At 37.2% G+C, this 13,894-nt stretch overlaps 1 protein-coding gene across 5 annotated transcripts in view; it reads right to left on the minus strand.

Annotated features, from left to right (window-relative positions):
• Positions 1-7,939, minus strand: part of Mcf2l_1 (uncharacterized) — a 34,326-nt gene extending 26,387 nt beyond the window's left edge. For 3 of the 5 annotated variants that reach the window (XR_008472072.1, XR_008472071.1, XM_054235249.1), the window contains exon 1: positions 1,405-7,939. Coding sequence is in view for 3 of the 5 variants with exons in the window: in XM_054235249.1 (XP_054091224.1) it covers positions 1,405-5,253 (3,849 nt within the window). In the remaining 2 variants the exon portion in view is untranslated. The remainder of the gene's footprint in view (positions 1-1,404) is intronic. The other 2 variants (XM_011194274.3, XM_011194273.3) reach the window with 1 other exon arrangement.
• Positions 7,940-13,894: the final 5,955 nt, after the last annotated feature.

Genomic DNA, 13,894 nt, shown 5'->3' on the forward strand with positions numbered 1-13,894 from the left:
GCCTATTCTCAACAACTTGTTAAGCTAGATAAGAAATTTGACACTGAATTCGCGTATACAAATAAAAATAAAAATATTGAAAAGAAGAGAGCATCTTATTGCCTCATTAAATTATAATTAGGCCAATTTATTTAAATTTAGAAGTTATACCAGTTATTTGTTCGTTTTCCTCTTCAAAAAGTTTATTAGTTTAAAATGGTTAAAACTTTATAATGAAATTTGCATATCAAAACAACAACAATAATATTCTTCAATAGAAGAAAGTCTTTGATTATGCCTCTTTCTGCAACTTATACCATTTTTTTGTTTGTACTACTATCTCCCAGGTTCAATAAAGTAGCTTATGACGTTGAAATCAATTTATTGTACAAGTACTACACTTATGACGCCAGACGTCTAGATAAGAATTTTGACACAAAACTATATTATACAATATAAGAGAATACAATGTTTCATATCATATTGGTATAACTACTTGATAGTCTATCTCTGCTTATGTCAGTTTATCTAATTTAAACCACTTGTTTGTTCGTTTCCCACTCACCAAATGTTGCATATGAAAGCTAGAACAATATTTTACAATAGAGGATAGTACGTTGTTATCTGACTAAGTTGGTATAACTATTCGCTATTGTATCTCTGACTATACCAGTTTAGTTACTTTATACCAGTTAAGGTAGAAACGACTTTTTTTTTAAATATTTTTTTTTATATTTCAAAATAGAGTCATTTGAAGAATTATTTTTTAATAACAAAACATAAAAAAGATTTCTCATGACGCCATCAACTGCCTGCATACAACAATATGTATATCGCCAATTGACACACCCTGTGCGTAGGTAAGCATCCACAGTTGAAGACATTTCAATAAAGTTATGCATACCTGTTGGTGAATATTATCTAACCGACGCGTGGTGCAGCATCCAAAACTCATTCAAACATGAATTTTGTTGTACAAAAAACACGCACTATATACAATTGATTGAGTGAAAAAAAACAAGATTGACATTTAGTAAAAGTAGTAAAACTGGCTCAAATGTGCAGGTTGATTTGCATATTTGAAGGTGATAAACAGCTCTTTGAGTCTGCACGTTGTATACCCGTTGGCTTGAAGTTACGACTAATTATTAGTGGCTTTGCGGCAAGCAGCAGGTGTGCTAATGCAAATTGTTGTTGGTGTTAATTGCAATAAAGAATTTATGGTAATAACGGAGTGCCAAAGTGTAGGTAGACGTACAAATGAAGATATGTAAAATATGAAAAAAGTCAACTGGTTCGCAACTAGTGACCAAAAGGATTGATTGACTTCGAAGCAATAAATTCAAAATATATTTTTAGATATTTAACCAATCGAAAGTGCTCGCAAGCAAAGAATTATTAGGCATTTCCCCCCCAAACACTTACCTTTTTCAATAACTTTTTATTGCGTATTAAAATCTCCTCAGCGCTACTGTTTCGTATGAAGTGCATTTGGCGCTCGCGTTCGCGCATGCGTTGCCGCAGCCACTGCTGCTCCTGCTGTTGCTGTTGGCGGGCGGCACAGCGCTCACGCTCGCGCACCCGCTGTCGCTCCACCTCGAGCGCATATTTATCTTTAGCGCTTGTGTTTTCAACACAGCAATGCCGCGCGTCACAACTACACACAGCATTAGAGTCCACACTGATTTTACTTTTATTGCCCGCTGCCGCTTTATAGTCATCATTATTACTTTCACTGCCGCCGCCACTCGGCGTATGTACGCTGGCGTGCACTTCGATGCGCGATATGCAATGATCATCGTCTGTCTGCGCATCGCCACCGCACTCGTAGTAAGAACAATTGTCATCATCGCAGCTTGTTAGACTGCAATAGCAGTGCTCATTGTCATCGCTACTCGGTTCGCTGTGTTCAAGTGTTGTTGGCATGGCGGGCTTTTTATGTGCCGCTTTGCCAGCGCTTTCCAATGTTAAATCAGCGTCTTGCTGGAAGTATGAGTTATTCCAAAAGATGCCGTCAATCGGACCAGTGCTGCCAATGCTTTGACGACTCTGCGCTTGCTGCTCGCGCTCATCGCCACATGCCACGCAGCTAACCTCACTGAAGGTGCCCATCGAAGGTGTTGGTGAGGCGGCGCATGCGCGCAATGTATCGCTCTGCGTTGCAAGACTGCTTTTAGCATCGCCCGAAATGTGATTATAGAAGACACCCGCTTTGCTCATGTGTTCCAAACTGCAATAGTAGTCGGTGTCCTCGGATTCAACTGTGCTTTCATCTACCTCTTTCGGTGCGCCAGCGTTGTTGCTGCGGTTCACTCGTCGACAATTGCATTTTCCTTCAATACTCGAAGCGCTACTCGAAATCGTTGTGTAGGAGCTGCCCGAGGTCGACGCTTTGCTGGCGTTAGTGAGCGCTGACGCCTCGGAATTTGTCGAGCAGCCCGAGGTCTGCGAAGTGTATGAGCACATGGAGACAGATGAGGCGCGCGATGGATTGACGCCCACGCCACCACTGCTTGTTGAGCTGCGTACGAAAATCTTAACGCTATGTTTATCTTGGTCATTGCTGTGACTATGTTTGTTGTTGTTACTTGCGTAATGTTGACGCGCACTCGCCACTTTGGAGGAAACGCGCAGAGGTGGCGCTGGTGGCATCAACAACGAGCCCGCGTCAACGACATTTTGTTGATCTTGCAGCCAATTATCATCGACGATTTTTATTGTTGTGGCACATAACGGTTTGCGTTCACTACCGTTGATTTTGTTGCCAGCACAACTGTTGTTGTTATTGTGACTGTTGTTGCAACAACTGGTGTTATTGTAAATGCGCTGCTCGTTGTTTTTGAGGTCATTTTCGATGTTGCACTGTTTGGTGTGGTTGGTGGCATTGCTGCTGGCGCTTACGGCCACAGTCCGGTTAGACAACTTATCAACAGCGCCTACTTTGTTGCTCATGTTGTTTTTCGCCACTGCCGCAGTCAGCAGTTCATCCGTAGTGGCCTTCGTGAGATTCTTTTTTGCGAAATTCTGCAAATCATTCGGATCGCCCACGGGCGCCTTGCCGACACGTATCTTTATTTGCCCCTCCTTCTGCAATTCACCATCCAACTCCTTCAGCTTTGGCGCTGGCGCAGTGGTGGAGAGCTTCAGCTTGTGCTGCATTACGGCGCTCGTGTCAGTGCTTGTTTGGTGTAGCATTATCTTCACACAATCGGCACATTTCTCAATATTCTTCATGTTGTTCTCCTTAGTCTTGCGCTCCTTCATATCGGTGGAGGATGAAACCCCCGAGTCAGAGCAGCAGCTCTCGAGTGATAGACGCTTGTTCGTATTCAATTCCTCATCGGATTGATGTGGTGTGCTTGCGCTGCTACTGCTGCCACCGGTGTTACTCGTCGCCGACATTGGGCAGTTGGTGAAGGTGCAGTTCTTGTAGCCGCATGTGCGTCGACTGGCGTCGTGTGTAGACTTCGCTGGTGCCTCTTTCGATGGCTTGTGCAACGCGTTGCATATCGGCTCTTTCACTTCCGGAGCTCCCTCTTCCACTGTTCTAACATTATTATCGGGCTTTGACTCATTGAGTTGATTGATTATCAGCAACGGCTGGCGTTTTTTACGTATATGCACGCGCTCCATTTTGAGCTTTTGAAAATTGGTAACAGCATGCTGGCGTGTCTGCTTTGATAAATGCTTATCGAGCTCATCGCAGCTGTCTGACTTATCGGTGCTACCACGCTCAGGTTTATCTGCCGTTTCAAAAGCGGTCGATTTGGTGGCGCGTAGTTTCATTTTCTCACCCGCGCACTGCATGCGAAATTCATCGTTAACCTGTCGCTGCAGCTGGTGTGCACGCTCCTGCTCATGATCGAACATTTGTCTTATGCGCCGTTGTAATTGCTCATTAGCTTCATTGTAGAGCTGCGCGGAGCTGGTGGAGTGTCTTTGCGGTGGTTGTTGTTGCTGTTGCGCTTCACTTATGGGTTTCGGTATGCGCGACACTTGCTGCCGTTGTTCAGGTGACGTGCGCGGCAAGCAGCGCAGTACATCAGCGTTAACGCGCACATTTTGCTCTTCACACGCGTTGGCATTACTTTCCAAAACACAATCATAGCAGTCACCAGGCGCGCTTGAGTTACTCAAACGTTTCACACGCTCTTCAATGCTCGGTAACATTTCACGTGTGCGCATGCGCATATTCGGTTCTTTTTTGGGGGTTGGCGCGGCACGTAATGGTTGCGTTGTCACTGCGGTTTGTGCAGGCAAAACATTACTCGCTTGCGGCGGTGCTGGTGCGCGATGCAGTTTTGTTGAACGCCGTTGTTCCGGTCGTTTAGCTTGCTCGAAGAGGCGATTAATTTGTGTTACTGCTGCCGGAATTTGCTTGCTGCCACACTGTTGTGAGGCAGACGGTGCTGAAGCACGCTTATCAGCAACAACTGCATCAACCACTGCGCTTTGCTGTTGTTGCTGCTGATGATCGCAACAATCGGTTTGTTCAATACGCGCTATACGATCGGCGCGCGACTTAATGCCAGCGCGCGCAATATCGCGTCGTATATCACAAGTCGAGATGCGCGCACGATAATTCCAACTGTGTGATTTCTCGCAATCGGGATATATCGTGGAGGTGCCATCATCCACATCGTCATCCGAGGAAGCGGAAGAGTGTGTCGCAGATTCGCAGGAGGAGTTGCAACACGAGTGTACATCAACATAATCTTGATCATCGTCAGAGTGTGGCGCCGCGTTGTTGGCGCTTGTGGCATGTGTGGGCGCTTGCTGCGCCTGTAATTTGGGGGGTGTGGTAGTGCACGGCGACTTTTGTTGTTGCGTATGTTGAGTTTTAACTTGCGGCAATTGATGTTGCAAAAACTTCCACGACTCAATTGTGGGTGGCGGCAGCGGTTGCTTTGCGCGTTGTGGCATATTACACTTCGGTGCTGCGGGGCGTTGTTGTGCTGCGCCGACATTAACTTTACTTTGATTACTTATATTTGCTTTAGCGCCAGCAAACTGACTGTGACTACTGTTGACTGCGTCCTTGTAGGCCGAATATTTGCCGCCCACAGCCATAAGCGAGTGGCGTTTTTGTTGCGCCGCCGTTGTTGCAGTTGGCCGCGGCATGCGCACTTCCTTGCACTGTTGCACATAGTTCACCTGCAGCAATTCCATTTGTGGTATTTCAGCGCTAGACATGCGCGAGTCCAGCGTGCTGTCCAATGCCATGCTGGCGAGCGTCTCGCTGGACGGCTTGCGTTGCAATTTATTGTGTGGCATTGCGATTGCTTTGCACTAGTTTTTTTGCACTTTTATATTTCTCAAATACACAGAAATGAGATTTACATATTCACTTTTTCTTGTTGCACTACAATTTTGCAATTAAAAATTGATTTCATCGCATAGCAATTACACTTTGCACTTTGGTGTGCGCCTGCGCGGCGCCGCATATAAACACACTTGGCACACTATTTCGATTTTGTATTTTTTATTTTTGATTTTTATCGATTTCGTTTTCGTATTGGCTGGCTGATTTATTATCGTACACGTAAAATTTTTGTTTATCACTTTGCACACAATAAACAAATAATACGGTTATTTTATTATATTATTATTTGCACAATTATATAAAATTCAATGAGTCGGTTGGAAATTTGGTTCGACTTAAAGCGTATTAATAATAAAAACCAGACTTCATTAAACAACAATATCCACCACAAATAATTTATTTCACTTTTTTCGTTTTGTTTTGCTGTGATTGATTTATTTCCTTTTATTATTATTATTTCTCTTCGAACACTGAGTAGCCACTATTGCCCGTTGGCATTGTCGTTGGCGCAAGCGCATTCATCACTTATATAGTTTACAATTTATTTGCTTTCGTTTCTGCATATCATTGTTGTTGTTATTGTTGGTATACAACATTTTTTTAGTTTCAATATTAACGAACACTTTTTCAACCGCTCATCGTTGTTAACTCGTCAAAGTTTCGGCTTAAACTGTTCGCTGCTTTGAGCCGAGTTTGTGATTACCAGCAGCTTTGGGTCTAAAGCTGTGTTGCTAATGAACATTTTTTGTTGCAAGCTGTTTGTTGGAAACTGTTGTCAACATGTTCGCTCGAACATGTTTCAAGTATGATGGAGTTCAAGTTTGAATGGTTGTTGGGAGTAGATAATGTAGAGTTTGCGGGGGATGCTTTAATAAAAAATATATTACAGATATATTCTGAATATATGTATATATATTTCCGTTATTCATTTGATTTTCTTCTTTTGTGATTCATAGCAAAATATTATGCCTTACTCATTTCTGCTCAACATTGTCTGGAACAAATCTTAGCCGAGAACTATCTTCTGAGTCTCGTAAAATCGACTCAACAATTGCAGTCAAATTACTATCCTCTTCATAATCGTTTTAACATGGATAGCATGCTTCGGGAAACATGATATCCGTCATTGGTGACCTCATGTAGTCAGAGAAATATGAAAATGAACTTTAATAGAATCAGGGTTCGTTGCGTCACAACTGTTACAGGCCGTATAGATTAGGTTAAGTGACCTCGTGATTTAAATCTGTAAGATTGTTTCGATTCGCGAAGGGCCGATATTAATGATGATAACAGAATAAGAAAGAAAAAGACTGAAATTGTGGTAGAAGTCCACTAAGACATCATAAGAATGTTCCGAAGAATTCGGACTATAAAAAAGTTATCAGATGGTCTCAAAGTATATCGGAACTAAAGTCATCGTATGCATCTGTTTGTAGTAATATATACTATATACGAATACATATGTTTTTAAAAATACCAGACAAATGCCAAGCAAAAAAAAACGTAAAGTTTGAATTCTTTACACTCTGGAATTTCTGAACTGTCTAACCACCTCATATAAAGGTTTGTGTCACAGACAACTGTTTAACTGTTTTCCTCAGTTATTTCTTTGAATCATGCCACTTACCTACTCTGACTCTTTAAAATGCATATAAAAGAATTTGCCTGTTTTACTAAACAAAGAATTTATTGAGAGGAAAGTTAACAGCTGACACAAGTGTTATCTACTATTGACAAGTGACTATGGTGACGAGGTATTTTTAGAAACCATATTAAACTTTTGGACGGATGATATAACTAATATCTTTGTAGAACGGTTCCGATTTCACAAGCAACTTAAAACAGTTGGACTATATGGATTAAAATCTTAGTCGGATTAAGCTTTAATAAGAGTTCTCTTCGGAATATGGAAACATTGGCCAGCATATTCATAGTTTATGGACTTTGATAGAAATTATAACGCATCAGAGTTAGACCCATACATATGTTTACAATAAGCTCTAACACATAGTAACTAACTAACATCAAAACTGAAAAAATATAATAACGATTCGTTTATTAGTTTCACAATCAGGAAATTTTCCTAACCAACCAACACTGCAACTGCTTAATCTCATCAAGTCGCTTGACTGACACCTATTAAACAATAAGTAAGAAGAGAAATAAATGACAATTGCGTAGCTTCTTAGCGACTTTGTTGAAACTGCAAGCCATAAAAGTATTAAGAAATGACAAATGACTGCTTGTAACTAATGAAAATATATGTATGTTCATTCCGCTAACTACTAGTAAAAACAAAAGAAGGTGAAGAAAAACTTTCATTTTCGATTAGAAAACTTGTGTATTTACTGCAATTGCTACTTGCAGCACAATAACAACACATTTCCTACACTTCACCCTGCCTGTGACAGTGATTCACGTCACGCTTGACACCTCAACTGTCAACTGTGTTTAATTAAATAAACAATGACATGCGTGCGGTTACCCAATAGGACATTTTTTTTGCTATTACTGGGGCAATATGAAAAATTAGTAGTGGAAAACGGTTAAACAGAGATTTTGTAAGAGTTTTATGAAACTCGATTGAAATATCATGAGTTCTTTCATATTTTAAAGATAGATGGTGCTCTTTTCAAAGCAAATATATAATAATAATATAAGAAATATATATAATATGGAACTTGGGTAGCTAAAATCGAGTTTTTTCAGAAATTCTATTTCAATTCGTTGTAAAAAATATCCTTTTAATTGTTTGAAGGTGTTTCATTTTCATTTTGAAGTTTGGAGTCCTCGAACGACTTATAAATCTCCAAAAAAAAAATCTTTTTTGAACACTTATGAAGCGTTTTATAATGCTTACTAGGGATCCCCCCACAAAAACTTACTGTATGAAATATATGATATGACTATGATCTATTGAGTTCAATAATAATATTTTATGCTAACATTTCCCAAATGGTAGCTATGCTGGTACAAACAGCTTATAGTCTCACTAACTAAATTAAAATTGCTACTGCACATTGCGATTGTAGAATTATACAATTAATATTGTAGACAAGCAAATAAGTAGACTTGAGCATCGATCATAGATATACTATATATGAATATATATGTATAAGTTTTACGAACAGTCAAAGCACAAATGAAAGTAATTCGATGTGACTGCGGCTAACTAACCACGCCAAGATAAGTAAACTCAGCCACACAGATAGCAGTAGTAACCACTTTGGTTTGTGGCAACCAACAAACCAAACCAACTGTTGATCAACTATCGGCTAACTTTTATGAACTTGTGTGCGAGCATTTTGTGATTCACTGCGGCAGCATAATAATTTTGTAGCCAAAAATTAGATATATCATACATATATGTGGCCATTGAAGCGAGTATATACATATACTAATAAAAAAAATAAATATTATGTTACACTGTTCGGCTGTTGTTTTATATTTAATTTTATATATTTTCACGTAAAGATCCATCTGTCGATAGGCTGCGCTTTTGCATTGTGGGCCGCGCAAGTAATTGAAAACCGTAGCAGCCACGCAGCTACGCAGTTATGCTGTTATTACCTTTATATATTCCGTATTTACCTGCTGCAGTTGAGTGGCACTGCAGCTGTGGCTTTTGCTCCGACTTTTATAATTATAATTCCTTAGTTGATATGTGATGAAAATCTTTTAATTTTGCTATCTTGCTTTGATCGCGTTCATGCCTATCAGACAGACTTACATATATGAGTCTATTTGAAAATGTATGTAGGTGCATATGTATGTATATTTATATATGCATCTGAACAACTATATGTATATGTATATTTGAGAGAAAAAATCTGAAAATTTTTATTAATGATTTCATGGAAAAGCCCTCACTTCGGCGCCATCTATGTAACATACAAATTTTGTTTGGGCGTGATGTGTGATAATGTATAGGTGTGTAAGATAATGACTAGTTTTAATTAATAGACTGAGTGTATGCAGCTCTTTTGATATATTATTTTATATATATTGAAGAAAGAATGAGAGTTGAAGTAGCATTTTTATTCAAAATTATTTATTGCCATATTTCAAAGATATTTAGCAAGCTATATTTTGAGTGGAGGCTTTTGCTTTACTTTAGTAGACATTTCAATGACTTAGAGTGTTAAAAAGTAAAGTGTTAAGGAACGCATCTGCATTCCAAACTCTCTGTAACAGATTTTTTTGCTACTTAGAGAAACTTGGTTATGAATGACTTAGATATCATTGCTGTTCTCAAATTTGGTAAATTCTTCTTTGGCGTTAAATAATGACAAAAAAATTAAGCAAATATATTCATAATTTTCGAGTGTGTTAGCCTTATTCATAAAATTGACAATTTTTTGTGAGTGGCGAAACGAACAAACAACTGGTATAAATCATTAAACTGGTATAAACAAATGCCTAGAGTTATCACTTATGTTTGTAAAACCCCAATTAATGTTTTCGAATTCAAAATTTAGCCAAGAAATAATAATTTATATAAATAGTAGCGCACGGCGAAGTGGCGAATCGAAGATGACTACTATAGTTTATGAGATTTTTAGGGAATAAATAGAAGAATAATATTTTTCAAACTGGCATTGGAAGGAAAAACAAAAACAAATAAAAGAAGAATAAAATATATACAAAAATAAAATATAAGAGACAAAAATTCTTTTAAATTTTCTTTCCATGGAAAAATTATGCTCCAAAATTGGAAAAAAAAAATTAAATTGTTTTAAAAAATATACAATCCATAAAAGTGTGGATACAACAATTTTTTTTTGTAATGAATCAGTAAAAGCTAAACTATTATTTTGGTAATTACTCAAAGATATAGCCAATAAAAATACACAGTAAAATGCATTTTTCCCAAAAAAAAAAAATTTGTCAAGCGAAATTTCGCTCAGCTCCATAACACTAATAGGCTCGGTGAAATTGCGGCAAGTGTGCATAATTGTTGTAGTTTCAAATTATTTTTTCACTCCTAAATTCATATTTTCGATTTTTCTTAAGCGCAAATGTAGTTAATAATAAAAATAATTGTTCGAAAACCGAAAGCCGAAAACGGCAGTAAATCTCACAATTTTAGTGTTGTATTTACGGCTAAGCTGCTGTTAGCCAAGCATTGACCCTTTCCCTTTCTTTCGCTTTATACAAACAACAACTCTATAGCTTATTTTGGCAGTTTCTAGTATTTAAAAATTAATTATTATGTCGATTTCGAAGATATGCACGAAGATATGGAAGATATTAAAGAAAGAAATCAACAAAAAAGATAACAAGCAACAACAACAAGTAATTTTAAACAATTGCAATAAAATTGTATTGGTTTACTGTTGTTGTTGTTGCATTTTGTTACTCACAACTACCTTGGACTACACTTGGCCGTAACTCATTTTAATGCTACAATGAATGGCGCATACATTTGTTATAGCCGCGTGACGCACCAGCCGCCGCAGCGTGTAAGTAGCTGCTCATAAATACATATATTTTATATATTCATTTATGACTTAAGCAAACATTTGCGCTACAACGTGTTAAATGCATACAAATCGGAAGTCCACTACCACGTTGACTGCCAACCCTTTTTAAGTGGCCCGCAACTTGTGCGCATGCGCAGCTGCGTTGAGTACGCACACTGCGCGTTTTTTGCGTTCGAGCCAATTGAGCGAAAGTGCTCGTAAATTTGTAGTACGAAAACAAAGTAAGCTCTGAGCACATGTAAACAATTTGAAGCTGTGTAGCCAGAGATTTTTGCTTTTTTCGATTTCCTTCATCAACATTATGCGTTTTGAAAATCAATTAAAGCTGTTCGCCTAAAATGCAGACAAATTTGTACAAATCGGTGTCTGCGAAAAAAAAAAAATTCAACAAGCTTTAGCTGATTTTTTGCTGTTTTTGTTTAAAACACTTTTACTACGCGCTTGTTTGCGGCAATTGCTACTTAAGCCTGACAACTGTCTGTTTTAATGACGAATTTATAATTGCTGGCAATTAGGTATTTTAATGTTGGGTTTACTGATTGCAAATAGCTGATTTCTTTTGTAGTAAATATATTTATATTTATTTTTTAGTTGCCCGATTAGTTAATTACGGCTTTCATAAACAAATTTCAGTTGCAACTAAAATAAATAATATATAAATATTATTTGCTTGGAATTAACAATTGCATACAGTTTGGTTTGAAATATTTTTTGTTAGTTTAAAATATTTTAAAAATTTCTGAAAAAAGTGAGGAGATACATATACTAGTATTAACACCATTAGCATTAATGGAGAGAAGTTAAGACTTCTAAAAAGAGGAAACGAAAATTTTAAAATGCACAACTGTGGCTTGGTATAGAATAAAGACCCGATATTGACATTGTCATCACCAATTGTTCCTTGGGAATATATGTATATAGTACCATTAAGTATTGACCTTGAAGTAATATACTTTTTGTACTGGCTAACTGGACCGTTTGTCGTACGTACTGTAATTGTCTACAACAGTTTGATCCAAACACAAATCTCTTTTATAAAAGCCTAATCAGAAGAAAAAGTGATGAATGCTTCATTCTTAAAATCCAGTACCATGGTGATCCAAAATACCTCTCAAGTATTGTCGATGTTAGGACAATGCCGAATATTGATTAGCAATCCCGACGAAGTATCAGAAAAATTGGTTAAAAATATTTTCCATCATAACACTTATTCCCTAGAACCTCCAAGCATCAATATTTGGTTGAAGATATTCTCTGGGTAGAGTAAAATGCGGAAGATACAAGGAGAATGGTTTACGCTTAGAGAATTATCTCTGTAAGAGGTTTTTATTTCATCCGATGGAGGCAGATTAACTTTCTTCAATTCATATTAGATTCCAAATACACAGAAGATGGGAAATTAATCAATTGACCGAGTAATTGAACTACCCAAGGAGGCCGCCAATTCTTATAACATTATATTATAAATAATTTCCAGTAGATGTCTCTAGGGTCAAGCACTGATCGATTAAATCTTTGTATATCGATCTTGGACATTTGTGCCAACATTAACCCAACAAAATATTTTTAGAGATCTGTTTGATTCCCAAACTTATTCTCAACTGAAAAAATTTCACTATTTGAGCCGAATTCTCGACATTTGCACGAAATACGCATGCTGCCAGAAAGATGGTCAAAAGTAGTAGCGGTAATATTTTGAATAACATTTTTGTAATCGTTTTTATACAAAAAAGTCTTATATTTACATAAAAAAAAACGGCGGAAGAAAAGTTGTAGACCTATATATTTCAACTAACCAGAAAGCCATGACATATTGCTCATCCAAAGAAACTGAATTATTTTACACACTTGTTAAGGAGCTATTATTCCAATATTATATTTACTCTAATATTATATGAAATACAACTCAAATGTATAATACAGATCTCAAATAGTAAACCATCACTTAATATCCACATTTTCTTAGGAAAACTGTCAGAAATTAGCAAAGAATTTTGATTGTTTTTTAATTGAACGGTTGTTTTCGATAAAAAGCTCTCCAACCAACTCTTCAACCCAAGTATTATTCTTGTTATATGTACGTTTAATAGGTGTCCTATATATGTGCACATATGTATATGTATTTGTATGCCACTAGGTCTTCTAATTCTCTAGAAATTTTTGAAATATTTGTGAAATTCGACTAAATACCCAATTATAATATGAAAGCATAAGTAAATTACTTTTCCTCACCAAAAACTAATACATCACTTTAAATATCGAAATTACACCACTTAGCAGCTTGTGCTTTGGACACAAAAGTATAATGAATGAACACAGCAATTATTGATTTTCTAATTTGCGTAATTTCTGCCTATGACTATAGTCGACTAATTTTGCGGAAGAGACACCAAAGTAGTGAAAATATAATTAAAATTATGCTACAGCGCTCTGTTTAATTAGCCTTACATATAAATACTTATGTTTGTATAAATACCAGGGTAGTTTGAGAAGTTTGTGAATTTTTGAGTGAAAGAAATATTTTTATACAGTCAGGCTTAACTTATTAACTCATGGAGACGTCTTTTAATCAACGTATGTTTCAAACATTGATCTCTACTAAACAATGACTACTCTGAAGCTTAAAATAAAATAACAAATAGGTCAAAATGGAGCCTTTATCATTATAGAACTTTTTCCATGCAAATTTATAATGAGTCCGCGATGTGGACCCATAAACTTAAATCATCATGGTCTCCATATAAATTACTATCGTTACCATAATTTTGGGATTATTTTTAAGGAAAACCACTTTTTTATTAGTACATCTGAGAGCTTTCTAATTTCTGAATCCATATCCAAAAAATCGTTGACTTATCAAGCCACTCACGTAAGTGATATAAACATAAGATACATATGCAATTACGTATATTTTTCTTTGCTCGTGGTCAATTAGAAAATTAGCCAAAAATAACACTAATTTAAGCAACAACCGCAAGAAATTCTCGTAGAAAGGCTTTGAGATGCCGCAATCATGTAGATAACTTTCAACGCAGAGATAATAACGTTACGTGAGCTGCGGCGAATATTATCGGTTGTTTACCAATTTGGAAGATTTTAGCGCACACAC

The sequence above is a fragment of the Zeugodacus cucurbitae genome, chromosome 6 (assembly GCF_028554725.1).
Source record: "Zeugodacus cucurbitae isolate PBARC_wt_2022May chromosome 6, idZeuCucr1.2, whole genome shotgun sequence".
NCBI lineage: Eukaryota > Metazoa > Arthropoda > Insecta > Diptera > Tephritidae > Zeugodacus > Zeugodacus cucurbitae.